This window comes from Xiphophorus couchianus, chromosome 8 (assembly GCF_001444195.1).
Source record: "Xiphophorus couchianus chromosome 8, X_couchianus-1.0, whole genome shotgun sequence".
Classification (NCBI taxonomy): Eukaryota; Metazoa; Chordata; class Actinopteri; order Cyprinodontiformes; family Poeciliidae; genus Xiphophorus; species Xiphophorus couchianus.
In genome coordinates, this window is record NC_040235.1 from 9,622,394 (window position 1) to 9,650,213 (window position 27,820).

The following is a 27,820-nucleotide window of genomic DNA, read 5'->3' on the forward strand; positions in this document are numbered from 1 at the left end:
ATCACAGTACTACTCTGTACCTGGTCAGGAGTACTTCATATAAAATCTTCTTACTGTGTTTTTGTCTATTTTACTTCAGTTCTGCAACTTATACATAGGACTGCCTTATTTGCTTGACTGCTGGGATTTTAAATGAATTCATTTATTTTGTTTCAGTTAAATGCTTAGCAGTATTTTGCAGGATTGTTAAAGTTTTGCCCCTGTGTGTTGTCACTTTTTTTTTTTTTTGCAATGCCTTGTCACGATGTCAGTAAACATAATAACCATTGTAATAACAAGTTTATAATTTGCATGTCCAAGAAATGATTCCTAAGGATTTTATTTAGCCATCTGTAAAGTCATCTTAAGTAAGAAGGAGGAATGGTGCTTCATTCATTTGGATGTATGACTGTGGAGGACAAGTTTGACACTGATTTATGGCTGCTGCTTTTTGAGTTCTGTACCATGTTTTGGTCAATAAAGTTCCACACCAAGTTTATGTGCTGGCTTGGTTCAGATAAAAACTCAGATCTGTTGGAGTAGTTGGCAACATGTTGCTGTGTTACTCCCAAACCATAAAAAAGACTAAATATATGAGGCTAGAGTTAGTCCAACACCACAATTATCTTAACTCCAATCATCTTCAAGTGTATGCGTCACGTCTTCATCTTTGTTTGCAGTGTATTTCTGTAGCAGTATTATGTTACCACAGACAGGTTTTCCATATTGACCCAAAATGATCCAGCTAGATTTGCATTTTTATTGGGCACAGTGCTTTAATGTTTCCTTCCAGCTTGAAAGTGAACTGCAGATAAAGTAGAAAGTTGAAGGTTTTTGTTCTAATTTCTGGTATAGCTAATTTGAAACACTTAAAGCAGTGCAGTACTCATTTCATGTTTTTTTTCCCACTTTTACCAGTTTAGGCTATGCCACATAATTACCACACAGAAATATCCTATTATATATTCACAAAATATGAAAAATGCCTATTAAAATTGCTTGAGATGAGATGCTAAAGGTGTATCTCCATTTTGAAAACTGAAAGGTTTATATTGACCTGGTGAGTAACAGTGAGAGTAATTACTCAGCATCACTCTGCATCATTAACAACTGCAGTCTGTTTTTGCCCCCGCTGGGTCCTGCTGCTTGAATGTCCATTAGTGATGTGAAAAAGAACCATGTACAACTTTTTCTTTTCTTTTTTTCTCAAATCTTTCAAGGCAAATCATTGTAGCCTCTCATGGCAATCGTACCAATCAGATCAACGTTGATAAAGAAAAAAAATGACCAAAAATGAATTAAAATGTCACGAGAATCACTTGTAATACCTTCATTTTTAAAAAGACAAATTTTTGAATTCAACAAGGAGGCCACATTGTTTTGCTGTTGCCTTCTGGAAAAAATGCTTTTGACATGGTGACAGTGGTCTATGACCTAAGTTCATCAGCTGTGTCAGTGGAGAGATTACACTTGATCCCTTGGTCTAGACTGCAGTGTGCTGACTGTGAACACACAAAACCCTGTATATGTTCACATGCAGAATAATATGCAGCTTAACAAATGTGTCTGCAGTGCTTCAAGCATGTAAGTGGGTCCCTCTCAAGAAGCCCCCAGACACCGACACATACACACATTCACAAATGCATTAAAAAAAAATGCATCGGCACGCACAGAATGATGGCCTCTTCTGCTTTGATTGTTTTTTAAATTAATCTTTTGTTTTCCCCCTCTATAGCATCTACCTTCCTTTACCTCCCCCTCCCATCTCTGTGCCTCTCAGTGTTTGAGGCTGATTCCCTGCTGACCTGACCAGCTTTTGGCTGTCGTCATTCCAGCCAGCAGCCGGTCCTTGTGTCCTTTGGCGTTCCTGCAGTCCCACTTTATCTAGAATGTTGCTGTGACCTCCAACCTTGCAACATGGCACTCCTCTGCCATCCAGTCCCTTGCATTGTAATGCAGGTTTCTGCTTGCGAAGGCTTACAGCACTGATGAATAGTGTGGTGCTTTATATCACAGTCTAACTGTTTTTTGTCATTTTGAATTCTTATTTCATTCAAATGCATGCTTTGGATTAGCAAGGCTCAGTTAAATTGTTCATTTGGATATGATTTTTTCCAGGGAGACTTATTAGAAGCTTACACCATAGCATGAGTTGATTGATGTTTGACTTTTGACTTTTGTTTGTGAAAGTTTGGTTTGCTAAAGTGATAATGCTAAACTTAGCTAATTGTTGTTTGGTTTGTAAAAGACTTTTCAGTTTGCCAAAGTGGCAATGCTAACGTTAGCTTGTTTTCTGTATGTTTTGTGACTTTTTGGTTTACTAAAGGTCTAAGCTTAGTTGCTCTTATGCCTGAATGCGACAGTTTAGTTAAAGAAGCTTTGTTGGCTTAAACATAACCACAAGATGGTTTCCGTTGTGTTTTGGGAGAAACAATGACATCTCTTAATGTATTTATTAAGCAATTTTGGTTATTGAAAAAGTTTACCTAAGAACTGATGAATTAATTGGTTTTTAAAAGGAAACCTATAAACATTGAATTTGATCAATGTATGGGAACCTGAAGGATTCCTTATTGCATGAAGCTATTTTTTTTCCAGATGCTCTGTAATAAATCTTTCCTACATATTGAAGTGGTGAACTTTATTACATTGAAATCTCTTCTGTATATCTTTTCCATACCTCCTTCACAATTTAATAACACAAAATTAAACTCTGCACTGTTTCTAGGTTGCCTATAGGATTTCTTTTATTATCTCTAAAGTATTTCATCGTGTTTACCTTAGATTTATTAGTTTTGAGGTCAAAAAAATTCGCACAGCTTGCATGTTTGCTGAAATAAAACTTTAAAAGAGTAGCAAGATTTAAGTTGGTTTTGGTCCTGAGTTCTGTCCCAGTAGGCTGTACATCAGTTCATCAGTCATGTCCCACAGAGGGGGTGGTTGGTGTTTGGAATTAGCTTTACCCATCACCCCACTTACTGTCTCGTCTGTGTGTAGTTGACCGTATGAGATACGGCAATCCTAATGCTGTTTGTGTGTGTCAGTCCGTGCCAGAAAGGGGAGTCCAAACCGATTGGTATGTTTTAGTACTGAAATATTCACCATGTAATCCCCTCTTCTCCACTCCTCCTATCTCTCTCTCTCCCTCTCCTCCCCAAAGCTTTTCACTGCAAATCCTCTTTTGGCGTGCCCGCCTGTCATACCCTGCAGGCTCGTAGTGTGAAGGGCAGCTGTGTATGCATGTGTGTGTGTGTTTGTCTGGGCGTATGTCTGCGCGTGCACGCTAGAAATTGCCTTGTTCCCGACTCCATATTCTCATTAAAGCGCTGTGATAGTTTGGGCACTAATGAGGAGCAAAAAGTCTGTGGGTTTTGTGTGTGTGTCAACTGTATACGAGTGTGTTTTATATATTTATAATGACATGTGTCTGATTCTCCAGAATGTTACTTACTGGTTTGTAATGGCTATTTTCAGAGATTATTGTTTTGGCATTAGTTAAAGAGAGTGCTTGGTTTAAGCCTCTGTAATTGAGCAGATTTTTTATGTTACGTTTTTGACACATTTAAACTTTTGTGATCCCCTTCGAGCAAAGATTTCCTGAAATTAGTGTGAGCCAGTCGGCGTCAAGTCAAACAAAACGTGGAAAAACGTGCCCCTCCCGAGTCAACCCCTCTTTGTTTACTTGCTTAATTTTGCACATTTCCCAATGCCTTTGGGATCATGGGTATTTTCTTTGATCCTGTTCATGCAAATACTGCCATTTGATATAAGATCAGACGATGAGACGTGATGCATAAAGAAAAGGCTTGTCCTGAGGAATTTATTAGTTTTTGACTCTGTGAAAGCAAGAACAAAGTGAAATTCCCCAAAGCTGCATACATATTTAAACCTTTTCTGTAAACAGTCTCCTTTCATGCCAACATCACTTCCATTCAGTTTTGTATTAAAATGTTCAGAGCTGGTGAGACTCTCCTTTTGACTTGAAAAACTTTCATTGTTGTCACATTCCATTGGTGATAAAAGTTTGTTTCCAAAACTGAGTCAAAGTTCCCCTGAATAACCGTATACGCCAATGTCACTTGCCAGTCAGCTCTGACAATGAAGTCTGAGCTCATGTGGTATACAGAATCACTTTGCAGGAGACAAAAAGATTCCCTTCTTCTCTGTTTCCAAAACAGATGCTCTACTTTGCCATCCACACTGATCTCTCCTTGGTGAGGTTTTGGGCTTACAGCAGTATATCTTCACTTTTGTTTTTGCTTCCTAAAGAAATCAGTCATGATTGGTGCAAATGCTAGACAGTATTGGTCTGGAAAGTATCAAATTTTGTTCAAGAACAGATACCATAAGTTGATTTTAACCATTTTAACACATGACAGTCACAAGGAACTGATCCCTATTTTATTTTTTTTATAGTATGTTAATGTTTTTTATACTGTAAACATGTTTAAACTGCTTTATTTCATGCCTAGGTAATTAAAATAACAATGTTTGTATTATGTTATACAGAACTTGTTCCTTTGTCATGAACAAAAAATATATTTGAGTAGGTTGGGCTTAAAAATGGAGATTTAATGAAAATCTGCTATTAGTAGCAATGATTAGGTTTACTGTATACTGGCAGAAGTGAAGAAATGTAACCTGTGCAAGAGCACTTTACTCATTTAAACACAACTTAAGTTGTCAAGGCTATATGTATTTTATGGCTTATACAGTTGTTTAAGTTATTTGGTAAACTTTTTTTTACGTAATACTTGGTTTAATTTGATAACAAAGGTCTTAAAAACCTGCTGAAAAGCCTTAAGAGAAACTTGTTGAAAGTTGCATAAATCCTGATGAACAATACATAAATCACACATAAGGAGTACATTCATTTATAGACAATACTATAGACAATAGACAATACTTGGAAGTATGGGCTGGTTGAACACTTAAAAGCTCTAGTTGATGTAGTTTTTACAGAGCCAGCAATTGTTAAGCATAAAGAAAGCCCAAATGAATCCTCTGGGTTTCAGTTTCAAACACAGTACCTCCAAGTGCTTCTCTGATAATTTCCTGAGTTAAACATTAAAGGGTTTGATGTTTCCTTCACTAAACTAAGTCTTCAAACTTTTATCAGGCATGCCCTCTTCACACTCAAATCAGTCTACTGAGTCGATATAATAAAGATGAAAATGCTAATATGATGCAATGGAATATTAAAGGAAAAATCTAATGCATTTTTGCTGGAAGGTTTTTATTGGAAACCAATACAGGAAATATCGAGTTCCATATAGGAGAATGCTAACGAGTCCACTGGTAATTCATTGTGCAGCACTTGTTTGTCTCTTTCAGATTTTGCTTTCAGGCTCCTTTTAACCCCTTATATTGACTTTGGAAGTTAAACCACTGAAAGGTAATTGGGTCTTTGGCTTCAATTTACTACAAGAAAAGGTTACTCTAAAAAGGCAAAGATATGTTTTTCATTTGTTAATGTATAAAATGGGAATTAGCAGATAATGTTGACGTATGGCTCACTGAGTCTCTTATAAGCAACGTCTGACTTGTTTGCAAAGGGAATTGAACAGATTGAAATCTCAGCTTTGAATGAGATTAGTCTTTAGGTCAGCGAGGAGATGGCGTTAAATGAGGAGTTTAAATAAATCCCTCAGTGCGTCATCTGAGGGTAGACCAGATAGTCCAGCAAAATGCATCACCCGCTTGCCACTTAAACAAGAGAAAATGCAAAAATGGTCTCTTCATATTGTGGCTTCTAGCTGCAGGCGAGGATCACGGAGCTTTCCAGCTCAGTGCTTCGTGTAATCATCTTCTCCCTTCTGCATGATAGACGAAAGCTCTATCAAGAAGAACACAAGAACATAAACCTGTGGAGAATGCTCCTGTGCATTTAATCACAGGTTAGACTCTTAAAACGGAAGCTGGTGCAGGAGAGATTACATTCAAGAAAGCATTGATGCATGGTAGTTTGAGATGAGATTTGACTCAAGATCATCTACCGATGGCAACATTTCTTGAACGTTTATTGCAGTGGCCTGTGTCAGGGTTCATATTATTCTATTAGATTTTTAAATCTTGGTTTTATAGTGTGGATTTTGGCTTATGGCAAAATACATAGATAATTCAAATAAACACAAAGCATGGTAAAATTGGTTTAAAAAAAAGCTCTTAGGTTGTTTTTTATGTCCCACATTCATTCACATCTTTTAACGATGACTCATGAATGATAGGATTTGTCTCTGATCTCTGTTTCGCCACTAGACTCTCAGAACTGACTCAAACTACTGCAAACTCTGTGTGTGAGAAAGAATCCTCTGAAGTCTCTCCACCAGACTCCCTCTAAAGAAATGACACAGCCGTGGATTCAGAATGCCTACACACACACATACACACGCAGCATGCTCACACATGCTGGGCGAGGCGCAGCTGAGAGCCAGTTTGGCGTGGTGTGGGGATTTGAAGCAGGAGGTTGCCAATTGTTTGCTCTCTTCATCTTTGACCTCTCCAGACCTGCGCAGAACACAGAGGATATTGGACATAAGGCTGCCGGCGAGTTTAAAGGCTTAGTTCTCCCAAATGAAACAAATAGGCATTCCAGCATGGGGCGCTGGGCTGTCACGCTTCTGATGCTTATTGTTTGAACACAACGTTAGTCCTCCTGCTTGAAATGATACAAAAAGACAAAAGTCTAAAAAATGCCACCTGCCATATAATTAAGATGTAAAAGGGGTAATTCTGTTTTGATCCTGCTTATCTGCATAGCACCAATTTACAACAAATCTCAAGGCACTTTGCATAACGCTTCCAAAAGTTTACCTAATCTTAATTACTCCAGCAGAATACAGTTCTAATCAAACCAAAACATGTATATGGAGGCAGTGGGAAAGAACCACTTCCTTTTAATATAAAAGAAATCTTCTGTTGTGAACGGCAGAGCATCAAGAGAACAAGAAAGGAGTCAAACAAAAACCAAAAACTTATAGATGCGTTGTAGTGCCCAAAGTCGGTCCTCGAGGGCCGGCATCCTGCATGTTTTAGTTTTCTTCCTGGTAATACCAACAACCTTTTCAGCATGTCAGTGCTCTTCATAGGCCTTCTAACAAGCCATCATTTGATCCAGGTGCGTTAAACCAGGGAGAGAACTAAAGCAGGCAGGATGCCGGCCCTCGAGGACCGACTTCGGATACCCCTGCGTTGGACAATGAGTACTTTCTATAGATATGGAGAAAAAAAGCTATTAATGAAACTATGGGTTAAGTTCAGATGCTCTGAACCCAGAATATATAGATAATCATCTCTTACTTCTTAAGGATTAAAATTTGGGACAAAGACCATCTTTTCAGGGACATTTTCTCAGTTTTATGTTTCCCCTCTCAACATGCCAGCATTCCTGAGATTCTAATAAATCCCACTGGGGTAAGTGTGTTTGAGTTACTGAAGGCCGTGGACCTCTGTGGGGTTTTTAATGCACCATTTTGCTTTATGAAAAGACCCGGAGGCTGTTAAAGCCTCTCAGGGTGATTTGCAGTGAGCAGCTGAAAATGGCATTGAACACACTTGCACACGCTTGCTTAATTTTGTCCCATTCCCACACCCACTTTACTCCTGGGACTGAAACTTTGTCATGTATGCGGACAGGGCCTGAAACATGCTACATGTATGCATGTATGAAACATTTATGGCTGAACCCTCTTTAATTATTATATCTACTTAATTTTAAAGCATTTTAACCAATTTCTAAAAAGGTTTCAGCTCAAATACAGGTATAAGCTCAGCACATAGATGTAAACACTGAATTAGATTATCATTCTTGTGAAGGTTCTGATAAGATCTTGTGGTGTTTAATACACCAGACTGAAGTCGTTATTTGAATCAGATACAGACACAGATTAGAGATTAAGCTGATCATATTGACTGAAATGTGATAGCTTTGTTGCGCATAATTACATTCAAATTAGATTAGCTAAGATTAATGCTTCTGCCAATAAAACTGAATTCATGCAGCTTGGACACTGCAGTTCATGCATGCGCATGGCGACAGCCTTTTAGTGACAGTGATTAGTTTAAACATAGAGAAACAGATGGGGGTTCTGTGTCGATTGAGTGGTAGATAGCTGTCATTATGTTTCCTGAGTGTAATAAAGAAGCTTCCAGAGAGAAGAGAGTAATGGACAAGGCACAGGCAGAAAGCTTCCTCCTGCAAGACTTTTATTTTCTATATCAAGACTTGAAGAAGCACATCCTTGTGATTGGTTAAGTGGCTTTCAGAGGATATTATCTGGTTCTGTATGTATCTGCGGTGCTCATTTTAGATTTCCGATTGAAGTGACGGAGTTAGCGAGGCAGAGCTGGGTCACATCTGACATCATACTCTAAATATGGAGCATTGAGCTGAGGTTAAAGGTGCAGCCCCGGTAAAATGAAGGCAGGTGGAAGACACAACGTGCAGATGCGGGATGGATGGATGTGGGTGAACATGCAGCACACTAACAGGTGACCACAGGCTAATTTCTCATGAGCATCTCTTAGCGGATGTGTCTAGTGGCTCTCCTGGGACTGTTTACACTCTCCCACCTTGACACACACACGCAGACACCCCCCACAATGTCGACTTCCTGTTCCACCTAGAAAGCAGCTGCATCTCCTAAAAGGTGTGCCAAGGCAAGCATTAATGAAAAAGGCTGTGGTTTGTTGCAAAGTGTGTGTGTTGGCGGGGGTGTGCATGTGTGTGTATGTTGCAAAGTGAGGGTCCCGGCTTGCAGGAAAAGCTCCATCTGCATCGCCATGACAACAGCTTGGTAACAACCAAGAGACAACACCCATCTCCCAACCCCCCATCAGCTGTGTGCGTGCACATCTGAAGGGGTGCACTGTTGTGAAATTCCTGTGTGTGTGTGTGTGGGCGTGTGCGGAGGGGTGGGGGTGCGTGTGTGTGTGTGTGTGTGTGTGAGAGACAGAAGGAGAGACCATTAGGGAATATCCCAGCAGGTAATGCCTGGACCTCCGAATGATGGACGCAGCCCTAATGGCTCCTTCTGTATGTCTCAGCGGGGAGTGGTCACGTGCACAAACAAGCACACACACACACACACACGCACGCACGCCTGCATACACACAAAACATGCTTCATTGCTGCTTCTGTATGAATGGAACTGATACCTCAGCAGGACTTTCCTACTGTGTCTCTCAGCCAGCCAATTGTACGGCTCACTGCTCAACCTCCAGGAAGAGATGACATCATTTCTGGCCAATAGCAGCTCAGCTGTTGGGTGTGCTTCTTTCTGCTGGCCGGGTTAACGAGGAAGCCTGTCTGCGTGCGTGTGTGTGTTGTCACAGAGAGATTTAACTGATTGATATGCATCCATCGTCTACCTAAGGGATCAAAGATTTTCTTACTGTCCATCAGCATCACTCTGTTTCCTCTCTTTTATGTGTTTATAATTCTTGTTTATAATTCTCCTCTTTTGCTTGCATGTGTTAATCTCCAAGTCTGTTATTTTCTCACTTTTCCTTAATCTTTTGCCCTTTTGTTTAAATTTCTTGAGCCTCTCAATTGTTCAATATTTATTAGTATTTCTACTCTTAATTAAGACAATTTAAGATTTAAGTTTCAAAATGAGCTGATGGCTTACTTTTTGTACTTTATGTACAGTCTGTAAAATGTAAAATGCCATTTTAACGGCTTTGTTTGTGTTTGTTTATTCAAAGAAAAGTTCCCCAGATAGAAAAATTAAACTGAGATATTTTTTCAGTTACTCACTTATCAAACTGAACCTTGGATAACAAGGCATGTCCTCTTTTAAACAACTGCAAATTAGTCACCTTGAATTCAAAATCACATATGTATTACATTTTAATGGCAGTACAAATCTCTCAAGTCCAGCAGATGCCAAATGAAGTGTCTGTTAATTGGAGGCAGTTTGCTTTTCTAAAACCATTTGATCCCATTTGGTCTTTGTTTCAGGTTTCAAGTTGATCTTAATCCTTTAGTTCCCAACTGAAGGCGCTTTTCATCATAAACATTGTGACCAAAGGAAAAAGACAGTATAAAAAGGTGACTTAATCATTAAAAGCTGCAGCAGTGTTTGTTTGCATGTTGGCAGAGTTTCAACTTACAAAGATGATTAATCCTTTGCTGTCACTCATTGATTAATTAATGATTAATTAGATGCTGTGTCACCATATGTGTCTCTATCCTTGGTAACAAGGATGCAGCTCTTGGCCAAGGCCACCGGTGAAACAAAAAAAGTCAAAGTGCTGAAGAGAGTGAAAATTGAAGCTGAATTGTAGATGCCTCTAAGAATTTCCTCATTTGACTTTTGCTGAGCAATTTTTTTACCCCTCTTCTTGGAAGCTGCTCTTATCTAACAAGATGATGGATCATAAAATGCAAAAGAGAAATATTTATGATTAATAGCCCAGCAGTACATCATCAGTGTTGTTAGATTTGGTAAATAAATAATGACCGACTGTCCCCCATCACCAGCCCTCATCTTTCCTAATTTTGTTTTCTACTGCTGGGCCCCTCAGCTGCTGCTTCCTCCCCTTTTTGTCCCCATCCTCTTTAACTGCATTGGAGAAAGCCATTTCGAATTTGTGGTTTTCCCTTCACACCTGTCACTGTTGAGATAGATGACCCTGGTGTGGACAGTAATGGCTCTGGTTAAATGGGAAATGACAAATGTATGTGTGTGTGTGTATATGCAATATGTGTGCACATGTCACATTTTAATGCCTCACTGCATGTCCAAACCTCAGCGTAGAAATGTGTGTTTGTGTGTGGTGGGGTTACATTGATAAGTCCTGAGACCTTCAATCCATCAAGGTGATGACCTTTTACCCCCAATAGGCAGAAAATTGGCTATTAATGGCCTGAACCAGAGAGGCAGACAGGGTGGCACCTGCTTCAGGGAAGAATCTGGAGAAAAAGAATTAAGGAAAAATACATTTTATGTGACCAGACTTAATTTTTACTATACATACTGTAGTCATATTTTATATTGATTCTATTTTAAAGGTGAAAACAGAACCTCTTCCTCACCTTTCACAAGTTTTTATCTGAAGCAATAATTAAAGGTTAGATGTAAATTTCCAGCTGAGCGAATAAATTACCCCAGAGCATCTTTGAGTTACACCAGCTGGTTCCAGTTGTCATAGACACTACCAGACTCTTTCTCAATTAAAGATAACGAGAAAGTACTCTGTACATGGAGTGGAGGAGATCTAAAACTTAAGGTCACTTAAAACTGTCAGTTTCATAGAAGAATACTAAAATTTTCATGTACATTTAGAAATGAATATCTTTGCGACAAATGCAACAAATTAGTTGATTTTACTGAAGGGCTTTTACTGTTTTTTTTTGTTGTTTTTTCTAAATTAATATCTCCTTGGCTTGTTTACTGCCACAGAGTCAAGAAATAATTTAAACAGAGTATGTCTGTTAACACAGAGTAGCATTAAAGATCTCAGAAACTACATATGCCTCAATCTCTAGGAATTCTTAAACACGTCTGTCATTCTGGTTCTTTGGGAATCCAGAAAACAAAACATAGACCCATTATCAACAAATAAAGGAACCTTGAATCGCTGGTGAACCTTCTCAGAATTAGCAGGCCTGCCAAAATAACTACAAGAGCGCATCAGTAACTCATCCTGCAATCACAAAAAAACAAGAGCCACATTCAAAGCAGAGAGTTCCAAAAAAAGCACAAGGACTCAGCTCTAATTTGCAAAAAAAGAAAAAAATAACAACTATATTCCACAAGACTTTTGGGAAAATATTCTGCAGACTGATGAGACAAAATCTGAAATGTTTAGAATATGTTAAATCTGGCATAAAACGACAACATTTAAAAAGAAGAGAACACCATCAGATATATTACTTCATCTGCCTCAGGTTAGTTGAACTTCAGTCATGCTTCTGGCTTAGATATTTTTCATAACAATGATAAGGAAAACAAAAGAGCACTAATGATGTAATTCATAAATGCTAATGAAAAGTAGCTCATAAGCCAAACTCAGATACAGCCCTGCAGACACATTCAGTTACCGTCGGATAAATGGGCAACCATGCTTGTCTGAAAAGAATGTTACATTATAAATCAGTTATACTCTACTTAAAAAGGGAGAAAATTGTACCATTTCATTTTTTATAAGTAAGCTGCAATAGATTTAAGATGCATGCTGTGTAAAAGGTTAGATGGAAGGAGTAGAGATATTTTCAGAGAACACCAGCTCTGTCTTTTCTGACTTATTCTCTTCTGCATCCCGTTTCTTATTTGCTGATGGAACAGTAAGATGCTTCTTTCTGTTGCATGATATCAAAACAAATTCACATGCTGATGTTTACACACCAACATCCTGGCTGAGTGGATCGGAAAAGGAAGATACCCAGAGAGAAGGATGATATGATGTGCTGTGGAGAGATGATGGGCTGGAGGGAGGGAAGGGATGCAGAGTTAGTGTGAGGAGACAGGAAATAGAAAGGATGGAACATAGGGGGAGAAAGGAGATAACAGAGTTAGATAAAAAGTTAAGGAATTAGTTGAAGAGAGGTACGAAAATTTTAGACATGCTGGTCCAGATGTTTTTCGGAGAGAGGAAATGGGACCACTGACCTACCTCAGCTTGTTTTCTCTCCCGTATGTGTCATAGAAAGAGATGTGTGGGAAAAACAAAACCGACAGGTTCAGGGAAAGGATCAAAGCCGAGCCTCTCAGGAGGCAGGAGAAGGCAGCAGTGTTTGCCTAAAGGATAGTAGATGGAGGAACCTGACTAGAGGAGAGGTGGAAAATAAAGCAGTGATGTCAAAGAAAGCCAGCGGATGAGTCAGACTTGGGTGTACACTTTGAGCCGTCTATAAATTGCAGCACAACGAGATGGTGAGGTGAAGTATGAGCTGCACAATGAAGTAGGAAGAAATATATTGAACGGCAAATCCTTCATTCTCGATATCTCTCTCTGATTACTCAGAGTTCTGGCCAAGTCGGAAAAGATGGATGAGGGAGTCGGCTGGGGTTAAGAACTATGAGTTGGGTCTGAATATGAGTTTAAGAAAATTTAAAGTCAGTTTGAAGTTTTGCTGTTGTTCCTGCTACCGGTGAATTATACTTTACCACACAGAAGTTTACCATCTTGTTTTATTGGCACATGTGCTGCAAATACACACAACCATACTAGCAGAGTGCTGTTTTTTTACCATAACTACAAATTAAAGTAATAAGTAAACCTCCCACAATTCTAAGGGGTTGACTTGAATGAGGTTGACAAATCTCCTTGCAGATTGCATTGTTTCTTTTCACGCCTGGTTTCTTCAGTTGTTGTACACTAAGCTCCATCGTTTGCTGAGCGTAGAGTTTAATGGCAGCATTTAAAGAAAATGCGTCACTATTCGAAGGAACCAGATATTTAATCTGGGTTTGAAGAAAATTAAAGGGCGAAGGTTTGAGGTGAAAGTATACAGAGCTGAGAACATGACCGGTAATTGCTGTACTTGTAACAGAACAAATGTGTAATAAATAGGACCTGTTCTGTTAGGTTTGTATGTAATAGACCAGCGCAACAAAGTGCATAATTATGAAGTGATAGCAAAATAAAACAGGATATAAATCCCTTTTTACATATTAAAATTGGAAAAGTGTGACTTCCATTTGGATTTGGCCTCTTCCAGTCAAAACTTATACAACCACCTTTTATATTAAATATTATATTTTTCATTAGTTTCTACTAATGTGGCAGATGTAAAAATAAGTCTTCCCCATTCTTTTCTCCAAAATACCTCAAGCTTTACCAAATTGGACAGAGAGCATCTTTCAATATCAATTTTTAAGTCATTCTACAGATTACCAATTAGATTTCGGTTTAGACTTTGACTAGGGCATTCTGAGACTTGAACATGCTTTAATTGAAATCATTTCATAATGTTTTTCCACCATGTAACATTGTTTATTCCAGGATTGTCTCTGTATTTAGCTCTTTCCACATTACCATATTCCTCAACCGTCTTCCTTGTTCTTGTGGAAGAAAAAGCTTTCCCAAACCGTGATGCCGCCACCCCTATCTCTCAAAGTAGTGGTGGTGTGATCAGGCTAATGTGCAGTGCTAGTTTTCCACCACCATTGTGATTTGCATTTAGGTGGGAATATTTAATTTTGATCTCATCCGAACATAAAATTCTCCCATCTTTAGGCAGCATGATGTTGCTTATTGGTCCATTGCTTTTCTAAATGTAGTTGCTTAAATGAGCATTGTTTCAGAGTCAGGGATTTACTTGGCCAACCACTTCTCCATGAGAAAAACTGACGACTCAAGGAAAATACTATATGTACAGATCATACAATAGGAGTCCATGATAACTGCCTCCAACCAGCTATGTTTTCCTCTTCGGTACACTTCACTGCACATGACGGAGCAATGCACACATAGGGCGCATTAACCTCTCTCTCTTTCTCACACTCGTGCACACACCCAAACATTTTTCTTCCTCAGGGAGACACCAGCTGGGGCATGTAGAATAATGACTAACCATGGCAACAGCATCAATAGGTGTGGCGTCAATAAGCAGTCTTTAAAGCTGTTTGCAAATACTCCCTCTTGTCTCGGTTGATGTGTGATAATTTGAGTGTTTTGAACCTTATCTATGTGATGATCTGGATATTTTTCTGCTCTTCCAGTAGGTCTGATAACATGCATGTTCTTTTTCAATACAAGCAGTTTGTGCAGATTATTTTCATGATGATTTTAAGGAAATAAAAGGAAATAAAGATTTTGTCCATTTTCACATTTCTAGGAATTCTTTTCATTATGCCCAAACTTTTATACCAGTTTTACCACTTTGACCATTTTTGCAGCCAAAAAGCTGTACCCCATCGCTGCAAGCTTTTGTTGTTAGCCTAAATGCTAAACAATCAGAGCAATTCCTTTAAGTGATATAATGTAAAGGTTTGATTTATTTATTTTGTATTTTTAGTGTGCAATTAAGTAATTAATTAACTGACGACTCAAGGAAGTAGATCACTACGTAGATCAAACTATCTTTTTAAAGCTTTTTACACATCTTTACCACAAGTCCCAGTACTTGTGAAGACCACCATGTTAATCCTATTAATTTGCAAACACGTTCTCCAATCATAACAACTCAATGTGTGTGGCTCCATGTGTTATTAGCAGATGTATTAGACTAATCTGATTTACGATATCATCTAATCTCATCCAGAGTAACATTTAATTAAATGTGTGTAACCTCTGATCATCCACTGCATCTTATGCGGGGCATGCTTGATGCTTTTTTTTTTTAATAACTATATGCGTGCAGCAAAATAAAAACACTGTCATCTTGCTTGTTGGCAGGTATTTGTGTGTGCTCCATCTTGTTTGCACACAGGCTTTCTCTTTGTGTATTTGCTTGTTGTGTAGTGTTGGTTTAAAACAGGAAGCTGTGTCTGTGCGGAGGCTTTGGGGAAATGTATGTTTACTTCCGTCAACGTTGTGTTTGTGTGTTCGACAGAGAGGAGATGTGGCGCCTATAGACCTGCTTAGCACATAGACCATGGGCTCAGAGCCCAGGGAAATAAGAGCAGTCATAATTACAAGCCCAACCTCATTAAAGCTTTCGATGTTTCTATGTTTTTTTTGTGTCTGAGTCTGATGAAAAGTTTCTATGAACCAATTTTTTTTTTTTTTCCTGTTTTTGTAACTCCCCCTGCCCCCAAAACTTCCCATTTTCCTTCTCACTGAGCCTGAATCTGCTCTCATGAGCAAACTGAACAGATTTAAAGTCACCAAAATAAATGAGCCCAAAAGGAAAAGAGTTCAATCACCACAGTGTCAGGCATTGTGGATGCCTGCATGATGCTGATTGTAAACAAATAAGACTAATACAAAGCAGGCACACAGAGGGCATTTAGCCCTTCAGGCAGTGGATCGTCATCATACATCTTCTACCATGATGACAGCTACACCCATAATGCACACACTTATGTTTCACTCTCAGTAATGGTTTTCTCATCAAAGTGTTGATAGATGTTCCTCAGCTGGTGGATTTCTGATGGAGGAAGAGAAAAGGAAGAGAAGTAAACCTTTAGTAAGATTTAAAACTGAAAAAAACAAAAGCAGGTGAACAAGTAAATCATTGAAGAAAATCAGACATTAAAGCCTGAATGATGAATATGGAGAGAGGCTCATGTGTTCTCTTGGTCAAATGCAGTTTTCTTGTGTTTCCTTTTTTTTTTTTGCTATGTAATTAAGATGTAAGAGTTTTGGCATTGTTAAAAGTGGAAATATTTACGATGACCGTGTTGACGAAAGGCCCCATAAAAACACCATTCAGGTCAGAGTCTAAGTTATGTTACTAAGCCTATAATGCATCTGACTCAGTGAAGAGAAAATATGTGACCCTGTTAACATTCTTAAAGGAGAAAATCTGTTTAGGCTTTCAGGAGGTTTGGTTTTCAAAGCTGCAAAAAATCCTGTCCCAACACCCTTACAGTTTAAGAATAGAATAGAATTTATTCTTTCCCGAACCTTTTACGCTATTGTGATTATACACTGGTTCAAGCAAATAAAACACATAAATTATAGGACTGACCAAGGTTCTCAACTTTAATATTCCAACATTCAATTATCAGCTTCAGAAATCCTGGATTTATCATCAATATTGTCTTTCAAAGCTGTTGCTTATTTAACAATTTTTACTTATTGCTAGAGTAAATAAATATATCATTACTTAGCCTGCTTGAAAAATTACATAAATTACTAAAATATCATGATTATTTCACCATTATTTTAAGCAAACTTCATAAGTACTGTTGAGATTGTGACGTTAACAGGTACACAAAGAATACATTTTCATTTTATTCTGCTAAGGCATAAGGCATAGAAAATCAGTCAGAAGGAGAATAGTCTCTAAAGAGTCTTAGAGATGTTTACGGAAGTATCTCAACAATGCAGTGCAATTCCTATTATTGGTGATGGAACATGATAAGCACAAACCGTCCTTGGTGAGACTGTAGTAGCAGCATGCATGGGTTTTGGGTACTGAGGATCCTGGAAGCAGCAATGACAGATTACCCATGATGCATGTGCACTTGCATGATTTGATCAGGCAATTTGAATGAAGCCTGTCCACTTGGTCGTGTCTTCCTCAAGAACACTCTGCTGAGTCCTGGGAGAACAATGAAATATTTAAGTTCTTCAGGCTCCAGGTCAAATTCAAAGAGACAAACCCGGGCTTTATATGTAGTGATAAGGAAGGAGGCGGACACAGAGAAGGAGGGACTGAAATTGACCAGCCAGAGTAGCTCTCCAGAGGCAACAACTTCTTTTCCTTCTGTGTTTGAAGAAAACCTAAATCTGCTACTTTCATATTGGAACTTTAAAGCTATTGCTACCTAGAGAGATCCTGAAAAGCCATTTTCAGTCAGTATCTCGAGGATAATAGTTTCAAACTAGAGTTTAGATTAGAGAAAAGACAGGGAGTTGACAGGAATATTGATTGCTCAGGCTCACTTGCAAATATCACAGCAATTAAACTTTAGAAAGAGAAGATTGTGAATTGAAGACTCTTTTCCCCGGGGTTGTTTCTGTCAGACTACACAGTAGCTTGTGCCCTTTCCTCTGATTGTTGGAGGTTTATTGTTACTAGAGTTTTTCTCCTTCTCTCACCTACACCACCACCTTGTTGACTTGCATTGTTGCTGTTGCTTTCTACCTTTAAGGGCTTCTAGAATACATTGACTAGACAGACTGGGGCAAACGAAGGTGAACTATAAGAGATTAATGTAATTTTGAAACAGGGGCTTCCTGCAGTCTCAGTGGGGGTGTGGGTGTATGTCATATCCTGTCCACCAGCTGTCAGTCAGTACAGGGGGTCTCAGTGATACCAGGCTGATTGACAGCTTACAGCAGTGCTTTGTATATGCGTGTTTGTGTGCATATAGTGATATAATACATCAGCATCCAACTGCCTCCAGGGGTGGATGCTCTGCGTGAACGTACATGAAGGAGACGCTCATTCTTAATGACAGCAGAAGGTCACTGTTATCACTCTCATACTCTTGAGTGTGTACCAGTAGTCCTCACTCCTTCCCCGCAAATAAACCAGTTTGCTTCCTGATACGCAGTGATCAAATGACTCATGAGCTGTCACTTTTATCTGTCTTTTCCAGTGCCAGAAATATCTCAATCATAATGAGAGTTTCTTCACATGGACAAACAGGGTGGAGTACCTTTTTTTTTCTCATATGTCAAGTTTTCCATATCCCAGGTTTAGTGACAAGGCTAGGAAGGTTGGTGTGCATCTACCGGGTTTTTGAACAGTTCGGATTATATTATCACTTCACTCTTTTCTTGTTTGGTTACATTTTCATTTTCCTGAAGTGTTTTCACATGAGATCATGGGAAGCAATGAATTTTTTATAATCTGCATCTGCTCAGCTGACAGACTACTTCAAAATGTGGGGGACGCTCTGTGAAAACCCCTCCAACTCATTTTACATAAACAAAGAAAAAGAGGAACCACTTAACATTGTCAGATTATAGTTTTACTTTGTTATTTAGCAATATTATTCATTATTATTTTAACACCAATATTTGCTCAGTTGTGATGTTGGTTCTTTTATGTATCTGGCTGAAGGAGACCGACTGTCCTTCCACATCTCAGTGGATGTAGGGAGACAGTAGGTCAGGTAATACTGCCAAACCGGTCCGGTGGAAGTGCTGAGGTTTTTAAATGCTCTGCGACCGTGTTAGCAACTCGGCTCATGTGATATCAGACCATGATCTTCTCACAGTATAAAAACCTTATGTCAGAATTTTACTGCGTAAAGATATTTGCACTAAATACTTTAAGAAGAACTTAAAGATGATTCAGCTAGTTTTGAAAAAAACAACAACTCTGCATCGATAAAAAAAATATATTGATTTTCATTTTATCATAACTTTATTGTAGGAACCATATATACATTTTTAGAACTTAATACAAAATGTCATTTTGTGTTTACATGAGTTTAATGTTTTACTCTGCTATTTGAAAAAGATAAGCATCTGTAATTGTTTTATGCTTAAGCTCATTACATTGTGCCTTTTGATTGGTTATTGACTAATTAGTTTATGAAAGATGAAAGTACTTGCTCGTTGTAGAAGTCTGGCACCTTGAGAGTAACACAGTCTTTTGACCGTCACTTTTTATTTGTTTTGAATCTGTTTGTTATTTTTATTTTCTTTTAAGTTCAGTAAAGACTTAAAGATGACCGTGGCATTCAATACCTCTTTTTTTTAGAAGAAATGTGTCGCGTACGAAAGAGTTTTAAGGGGTAAGACTAGTGAGAGCTTGCCGCACTTACATTTATTTTTACGCACTCTTCTGTTATCAAAAGAGGTCGTAGTTTAGCTATTTGGCTCACTTTTGAGGTTATCTGGTTCAACTCATACTTTATCATACTTACACTTAAGTGTGTGATAGAAGCTGCTTTAATTGCATCAATAAAAGCTGAATTTGTTTTGCATCCCACTGCATGTCATCTTGCCAAGAACAATAAAGAGATCTAATGTTACAGGCAATCCCCTTCAATGGATAAAGCACTGACCACGTAACTTGATGTGCAGCTATGACAATGGCGGTGAATTTAAGAGTAGAAATTAGACTGGAGGCCACAACACAGAGATTACAACTATCTGGAAAGGAGTGATTTTTAACATAGATGTAAACATAAACCTTCATAAAGGTGTACAGCCACTGTGTTTGTGGCTGCAATGGAAAATATGAGGATTCACGGTTTTTTTCTACCAGTAATCCGTGACCCTATCATCAGAAGAAAAAAGGAGACATCTGGATGAAGAGGGGTGAAGTGATGAGAAGGAGAAAGATAAACGTGAAGGAAGGTTCTCTGAAATCTGAACCATTTGCTTTAAAGCCCGTTTGAGATTTTGTGTGTGTGTGTGTGTGCAGGAGGTGGGAACAGCCCACCACCACTAACACCACCATGGTTCAGAGTGTTACCCTGACAACGGGGTTAGAGGCTGTCCGCCCAGCCAAAGAAGAAAGACCCAGCCTTCTGACGCCAGCCAAAGAAGAAAGACCCAACATTTTGACGCGAGCTTAAAACCGAGCACAGCCGTCTGTTTGGAGTGCATTCTTCTCCTTTGTTTGGTGCTGTTCCTGTTGGAATGCATTCCTTATTTTTTACTTTCAATACTCGCTTGTAAATGCCAGGTGCTTTCCTTCTTTACTGCAGGTTTTTAAATTTGTCATCAAACACTTTCCATTTCATTTATTACTCATGCCTTCACACCCAAGATTTGCCTGGCTTTTGTTATTCTCTTGCTATTTTGCTCTTGCATTGAGATTTTGAAATAAACTACTTTATTTTATAAATTGCTGCACTGTTTCGCAGGGTACGTATGCAAGACTTATTTTTCAAATTAATGTCACCAAACCGAGCAAACCTTTTGAAATGGTTTTGAAATCAACCATTTCTGTCATTATATTGTTGAACTATTTCTTAATAGTGCTTCTCTGTCCAAAAAAATTCCATTCATTTCCACACCGCACAGTAGACAGTTTCACAAAATGCTTTAGGTGACTTAAGGTAATAACAATAATTCCTACTTACATCCTTTGCCTTTAAACAGCTCCTCACTGCAGTACGGATAATATTTTTTTGTTGCTTACATTTCTATACAAGGGGAACAAATTAATAAATGGAAATGCAACTTATGTTGCATTTTCATTTAATGCAACATAAGTTTTTATAGTTTTTTATTTTAAAAGAAATCTGAACAACTCAACTCAAAAAAGTTAGTTTATGCAATTTGTAAAATGTATCTTTCATATTTTCAAACAACAAAAAAATTAACATCACGTTCATCAAATTCTTCACATCTACAGAAGTTTAGCCCGAAGTGGAGTTTCTGTGCAAGGAGTCATGATCTGCAATGTTAGCTAGTTTTAAAAATACTCTTGTAATGTTCTGACGTTGTCACCTACGTTACACGCAGTTTTCATTTGTTTCTGCTAACATACCTTATTTGACACATGTAGTTAGTTTTCAAGAGACATTCTTGCTAGCATTGTTTTCTTGTGTCATAGTTTCTTAATATTCTAGGGTAATGTTAGCATGTTTTCTCACTGCTGTGATATGACTTATTGATAACCTTTGGTGTGAGAGACATAGAAAATAAAATATTTCTATTAGAGAAGAACCCTAATTAGACAGAATAATGTGTACTTCCCACAGTGCAGTTCTGAGAGAGGCACACAAAAGTACTTTGAAAAAACTTTAAAAAAAAAAAACAACAACCTACATAACTGCTTACATTATGTAGGTGTGTTAAGACATAATTAACATGTCTCACTGGGGGGCTGACAAACATAATCAAAGACATTAAATAACAGATATCTGATACTTATACTCTGAGTTGATAGGTAAAATCAGGTCAATTTTTTTTTCTTGTTGTTGCAAGAATAGAAAAAACCTAAAACTACATATGCAACAACCTAAAAGAGTACTTGAAAATAAACAATTTTTAAAATAATTTTTGTTAATACAGAAATGGTTTTCTTCTATAACAATGCAGAGCCAATCTTTGTTCCCTGTTCTCTCAGGAACACATGCTGCTGTTCTTACTTAGGAGGCTAGAGTTATTCAGTTAAAAAAAATGTAGTGTTATTCATGTCAGGCTAATATGTGGAAGTGTATATTATCTATGACAGAAATAATAGCTTTAATGGTTTGTAAGTAGCTTCTGTATTTTGTACCTATTATTGATATTTTCATTTCTCTATAAGCAGAAATGCGTTTTGGCTGACGTAAACAGCTGATTGACAGTGGCGATCTTCTCAAAGACCCTGGAACTAACCTTTAAAAATGCTTTGATCGAGTTTGATCCTGATATTTCAAACTGGATTTGGACATTCCTAATTATAATATTTCATTTTGTGCCGGCAGAGAGTATGCAAACTGGACAGAGCTTATAATCAGTTCTGAGAGAGACACACAAAACAAATTCAAAGAACCAGAGTAAGACACACATACACCATATCAAGAAGGCTGTGTAATATATGCATAAATATGTGCATATATTTTGAATTTCTCCCCATTATCATCCCTTTCATTTATTTTCTGTTTAGGTGGTTCCGTTTTTTTTTGTGTTTTTTTTTACTTCATGATTTTGAGTGATAGTGATGTCAATTTTCACTTGGTGGAAGTGTAAAAGCCCTGAGACGAAACCGTGTAATTGGCCTGCAGTGAGAACAGTAGTCTAAAGTGAATGTTGGTGTAAATTAGGTGATGGATCACACTATGTTATCTTTAACTCATTTTCACACGTGTGCTGACCTGCTAAACCTCCGGTCATAGTTTCTGACTCTCTCTGTTGTCGCTTGTTGTTACCTGTTGGTGTTTTCTCTCATGTGCCCTAGAAATACCAGATTTATCTTTGTAGATCTCACAGACATGCATACACACAGAGATGCATCAAAAGATGCACACCAAAACACATTGTTATTGTGCGCGCACACACACACCAATCCCTTTCACTCCATTCACCCTCCCTAGGGAAAAAAAGTCCTGCATCAGCTGCTAAATTGCCTAAACTCCCTCTCATCTGCTAATGGGCTACCTGTCTTCCTCCATGTCTGCCTCTCTGTCTACATTAATGAGTTTCTGTTGTCTGTCTGTCTGTCTGCCTCTGTGTCCTCCTGAATGTTTGATGTCTTGTCTTTATGTTGACTTTATTCATGTCTCTGTAGAGGAGAGTTCCTGCTGTGCTCATGCGCCTGTTTTCCTCTTGCCTGTTTTCATGTCTGCTCCTAATTTAACCGTTTTCTGTGTCTCACCATGATACTTCTAACTGCGCTTTAGGGATATTGTGTTACTGAATCTATTCTTGCAACTCTTACATATTCTCTTAATGAATTGTGCTCATTCCCTTGTCTGGTGCAACTCATCAACAAGAAAAGGCCAGTGAATGAGTGAACTGTTGCATGCAATGACAATAAAAACTTTAATATTTGTGTTTGAAAGTGAAATAATATTCAACTTTGAAGCTTTTCTGGTCGTGTTCAAAATATACATAACAGCCATAAGAGTGTACGTAAAAGTCTGTGGTGTTCCTTGAGCTTTTATATACGTATATACTGATGTATTGTGGAGACAAGTAATCATAACAGTATTTGCATGTCAAATATTCTAATTTAAGTGTAATATTTTCTAAAAACTTTATATTTACTCTGATCCTGTTGGTTTTGGTTATTTTTATGACAGATTGTCCCTGATTAAATCAAATTACCTTCTGACAATCATGTTTATTTAAGAAATATTTCATTACAGTAGACTATTAAATATAAAATAAATTATAGAAAATTTCTTTAGCTGTTGCTATGGTGTGAAATGTGTCTTTAATGGTTCTTCTTTTTTGTTCATAATTGTCAAATCAGAAATGACCAGAATTTAAATAAATGAAATAGTGAAGGGGTGAAAAATCTTCCACCCCACTGTTTTGTTTTCACAACTTTTAACCATAATGACCAGTTGCTCTTTTCCACCATTTGGTAAAGTTAAAAAAGCTTTTGCCACACACTGAAAATAATTGTGTGTGGCAAAAGCTTGCCACACACAATTATTGAAAAACAAATCTTTGGACATGGTAAAGACAATCTAATAAATGTGGCAGAGGAAGATCTACTCTTAGAAGTAAAAAGGGAAGTACATGCACCTTGAGAATTGAGACTAAGCAGTCAGGATAGTAAAGGGTATCCTCTCCATCTTTGTAACTGCAATAAAAACATCACATTAGTCATTGTCACTGACTCCCACTCTACTTATTCCCGTTGTTCCACTTTTGCGAGGAGGTAATATATTCTTCTAAAAGATATGTTTTACTCTCTTTCAAAGCATTTAAGAACTGTCCTTGATCATCATCATCTTCTGCTTCTCCCTACAACTTTAGATCCAATTTGTCTCAAAGTAACTGATCTGGGAGTGATAACACACCTAAATTGAATGCAATCTAATGGCAAATTGGAAAACAGATGAAAGTATCTTACTGTTCTTTCTAGGATCCAGAATAGCTAATATTAGCAATACTAACTTGTATATTTCTTTTGATATTAAAGTTTAGCTCAAAATTATTCACACCCTTACCAGATCTAGATTAAAAATCATTTTCACTGAGTTAAAATGTTTCTTTTTCATAAAAAATGTAATGATACAGGCATTTATTAAATGACTTACTAAAATATTGCGAACTGGTGATCACATTTTAAATTTTATTTACATTTTCTTTAAATATGTTTAAAGAACATGTTTAGCAAGTGATAGTAAGACAGCATTTCCAAACTCTTCTTGGATTTGCTGAACATTTTCACTGTTATTCAATCTGGGGCTTTGGCCGGACCACTTGAAAATGTTACTTCTATACAGCAAAAACATGATTACTTTACACCTAAATCTGCCAGAAAATGAATAAATTTGCACCTAGATTGATACATTTGCAGGTAAAGAACAAATTCACAAGCTGAAGATGTAACTTTGAAGATTTAAATGTACAGATGCAGAGAAAATGTGACTTTGTATATCATGAGCCAACCTTTGAATCTGGACCTTTTCAAAGGTCAATAACTTTTAAGCCTGCTTGACCCAAAACCTTGTTCTGTAAAGTCAAAGGTTGTGAAGAAAAACACTCGAGCATTTCAAATACTTGGGTACCAGCCGTGCCGTTGTAGAAACAACACCTCATAGATGTTGAACTGCACTACAGTATTTTTTCTAAAGGATTTAGTGAGTGTTTTGTTGCCTTCACATATTAGAATACAGATGCCTGTTGTGTCACCTTTTATTGTCTATTGTTTGCTGGTCTCCATCACTGTTTCCCCTTTAATGTCAGCCTATTTCATGAAACCTGTCATAAATAGAGCCATGTTGACAGTTCAATTTACCTCATAATCCTTCACATAGACATATATGTGCACCCCCACACACTCACACACACATTGACTCCACTGTTGAGCATCAGTTCCATTCCAGGTACCTCTTGGGTTTCTACAGAGATGGGGAAAAAGCAATAACGGCACACTTGACCCGTCTGTTTTTTATTGGCCTGTTCTCACCTTCACACAGACCCACTCACACACACCTTGAATCTAATCTGGGAGACCTCGCCTCTGTGGTGATATTCCTCCATCCTCTCCAGAGGATTATAGGAGAGAAGAGGGGCGAGAGGAGAGGAGGAAGTTAATAATTTTGCCTCTCAGCAACCTGACGGTGATAAGATTGTGTGTTTGTGTCTCGTATCACACGCGGACACTTGTGCAGCAGTGCAAAAAACACGCTGTACATAAAAGGGTCATTACAGCTTCCCATCCTTACTCATAATGTTTGTGTTGTCCCTGAAAAGTCTGACAACAATCTTGCTGTAACTTTATCAGGATTTGGTAGAGGAGCTGTTTGTGTGAACTGTGTGTATTTGATAGTGTGTCAGTGAACAACACCAGGTCTGGGGGTAAAAAAGAGGAACATAACTGGGGCAAATATTAGGAAAAAAGAACAGATTAGCCCTAGCGACAAGGTTGTTTACTGTTTATTCTGGTCGCCAGTCTCATTCCTCCTCATACTGGCAGTCATGAAGATTTTGTTTTCACTTTTTATTCCTTTGTGGATTTTTATCCTGGCTCAGATTTCTGTCAAAGTTTGTGTGTGTGCACACAGATATTTGTGTGTGCCTGCCTTGTGCATTAATTATGTTAGGTTGCTCGTCTGAACTCAATCTTTCCACAGCCATCAGTCGTTACAGTGGCTTCAGGGTCCCATTTAGGGAGTTCCCATTTTTCTTCATGCAAATAGCACTAGAGCAGATTAGGTGAACTTGAAGGAATTAAAAGGGATTTATTGCAAATTGAAGGCAAGGTCATGAATTATGAATAACATGGATATAAATGTAATTGTAACCCAAGTAAACTGTTTTCAGTTATTCTGAAAAATGTTTTTATAAATAAGCTGCATTCAGACATTTCCTTTCTGATTGATTAGCAAAGCATTAACATACAAAGCCTCTGTTCTGCCCATAGAAATCCCCTTCTTCCATGTACACACTCTAGTTGGCTGTATATAATTGAGGCTCTTCCTAAGAACACTTTGACATGTCGACTGAAGAAGCTACTGATCAAACCGCCGACCCTTCAATTAGTGGATGACCTGCTCTACCTCCTGAGCCTTTAAGCGCCTTGGTTGCAAAAAAAATAACACATTGTGTAATGAGCTGAATGTTTGCAGCTTTTACTGATTCACACTCACACAGCTGAGGGGCCTTTGTGTGTGTGTTTGCAGCAGTTTTTTCTTTTGGTGATCATTTGTGAACCATATTAAGAGATGCAACAGTCAGAATTTTCTGGCCAATTTCTGAGGTCTGGCTTTAGTAAAGCTTTGACCTGCAGGCTTCAGGAAATTATGATTTCTCTTGAAGAACTGATATTACAAAAACAGCATTCAAAATATTTTCTGTCCAGCTTTCTTACTGTGAGCAATAAGTGTTTATATGACCACATCACTGAGAAGTGATGTCATTGAGGGCATTTGCTGTAAAGCAGGGTTTTACTAATATCCTAAAAATGTGTTGCAAACTGTTTATAGCATCTTATATGAGCAGTTAGTACAGTTTGCAGTGCTGAAGTGGCCATGTATTACTTTAACTATGAGATTTGCAAAAATAATGTCAATTTTAGAACATTGAAGGATCCAGAGGATTAAATAGATCAACATTGCTGTATTTATTTCAGTGTATTATTTCTGTTCAATGTCTTGCTCTTTTCTTGCAATCAGACTGGCAGACTGACATGTCATAGAGATTAATGTCTTACATCTCTGTGCTTCCTCTGGCCTCATTTTAAACACATCCTTGATACTGATAACTTTTTTACTCTCTGTGTTGAAGACAGTTTTTGTGAGAGCAGCTTGGTAGTGGTTTACATGTGGTCCTTTTACTGATTGAAAATGGCAGTGTTGTTGAGTTTCTGAATCAAGCTAAAAGTCATCCAATTACAGTCAAGTGCCAATTACTCAGTGCGTCTTAAACTGGAATAAAATTTTATGTATCTGTATTATGCTTTTATGACTGGACCGGTAATTTCACCAAGCCATTCTCAGTGGCCAAGACTTAACGAGTGAAATTCTGTCCCTGCAGTGTGTATGAACAACAAACAATTAACTTATTCCTCAACAGATTCTCTCTTAGTTTATTGTTTGTGGTATTTTTGTTTTTTGTGTGGATTTGAAGAAGTGGGTGTGTGCATCCTTTTGTACATTGTGATGCTTCCCTGCAGTGCTGCCTTCTGTGGCACAGGTGTTTGTGTTTTGTGATGACTTGTATTGCATAGACCTATGCCACATAAAAAATGTGTTGGTGTGGCTGTAAACAACAGTTATCACTGTTGTTATAACTGTTTGCATGTGAATCTTATTTTTTGTTACATTTTTAAAGTTCATTTATATTTTTATGCATACTTGTTTTGCAGTCTTTATCATTTGGAAAAAGTTGTTGACAAATTTTATCGCCTTTTTAAATTTACATCCATATAAGTATTGTCTGCCCAGTTACACCTGGACTGATGCCATATTTTTTTTATCTCTCATTTGTTACAGTTTTCAAAGGAGAAATACCTGCTGGAGTCTCCTCCGGAGAAACTTCGTAAAGAACTGGAAGAGGAGTTGAAGATGAGCCCTGCTGACATCCGGAGCCATGGCTGGTACCATGGTCACATACCCAGAGAGGTATTAGTACTGTCGGGTTTCTTTAATTGTTGGTCAGACTGCACAGAGTAAAGACAGTAAAACAGCAATATAATAATTTTCAA

General features: G+C 37.9%; 1 protein-coding gene across 4 annotated transcripts in view; it reads left to right on the forward strand.

The window, feature by feature from the left end:
* sh2d3ca (SH2 domain containing 3Ca) overlaps positions 1-27,820 on the forward strand; it is a 57,329-nt gene that overhangs the window by 16,734 nt on the left and 12,775 nt on the right. For all 4 annotated transcript variants that reach the window (XM_028026235.1, XM_028026234.1, XM_028026233.1 and 1 more), the window contains one exon: positions 27,609-27,737. In XM_028026235.1, coding sequence (XP_027882036.1) covers positions 27,609-27,737 — 129 coding nt within the window. The remainder of the gene's footprint in view (positions 1-27,608; positions 27,738-27,820) is intronic.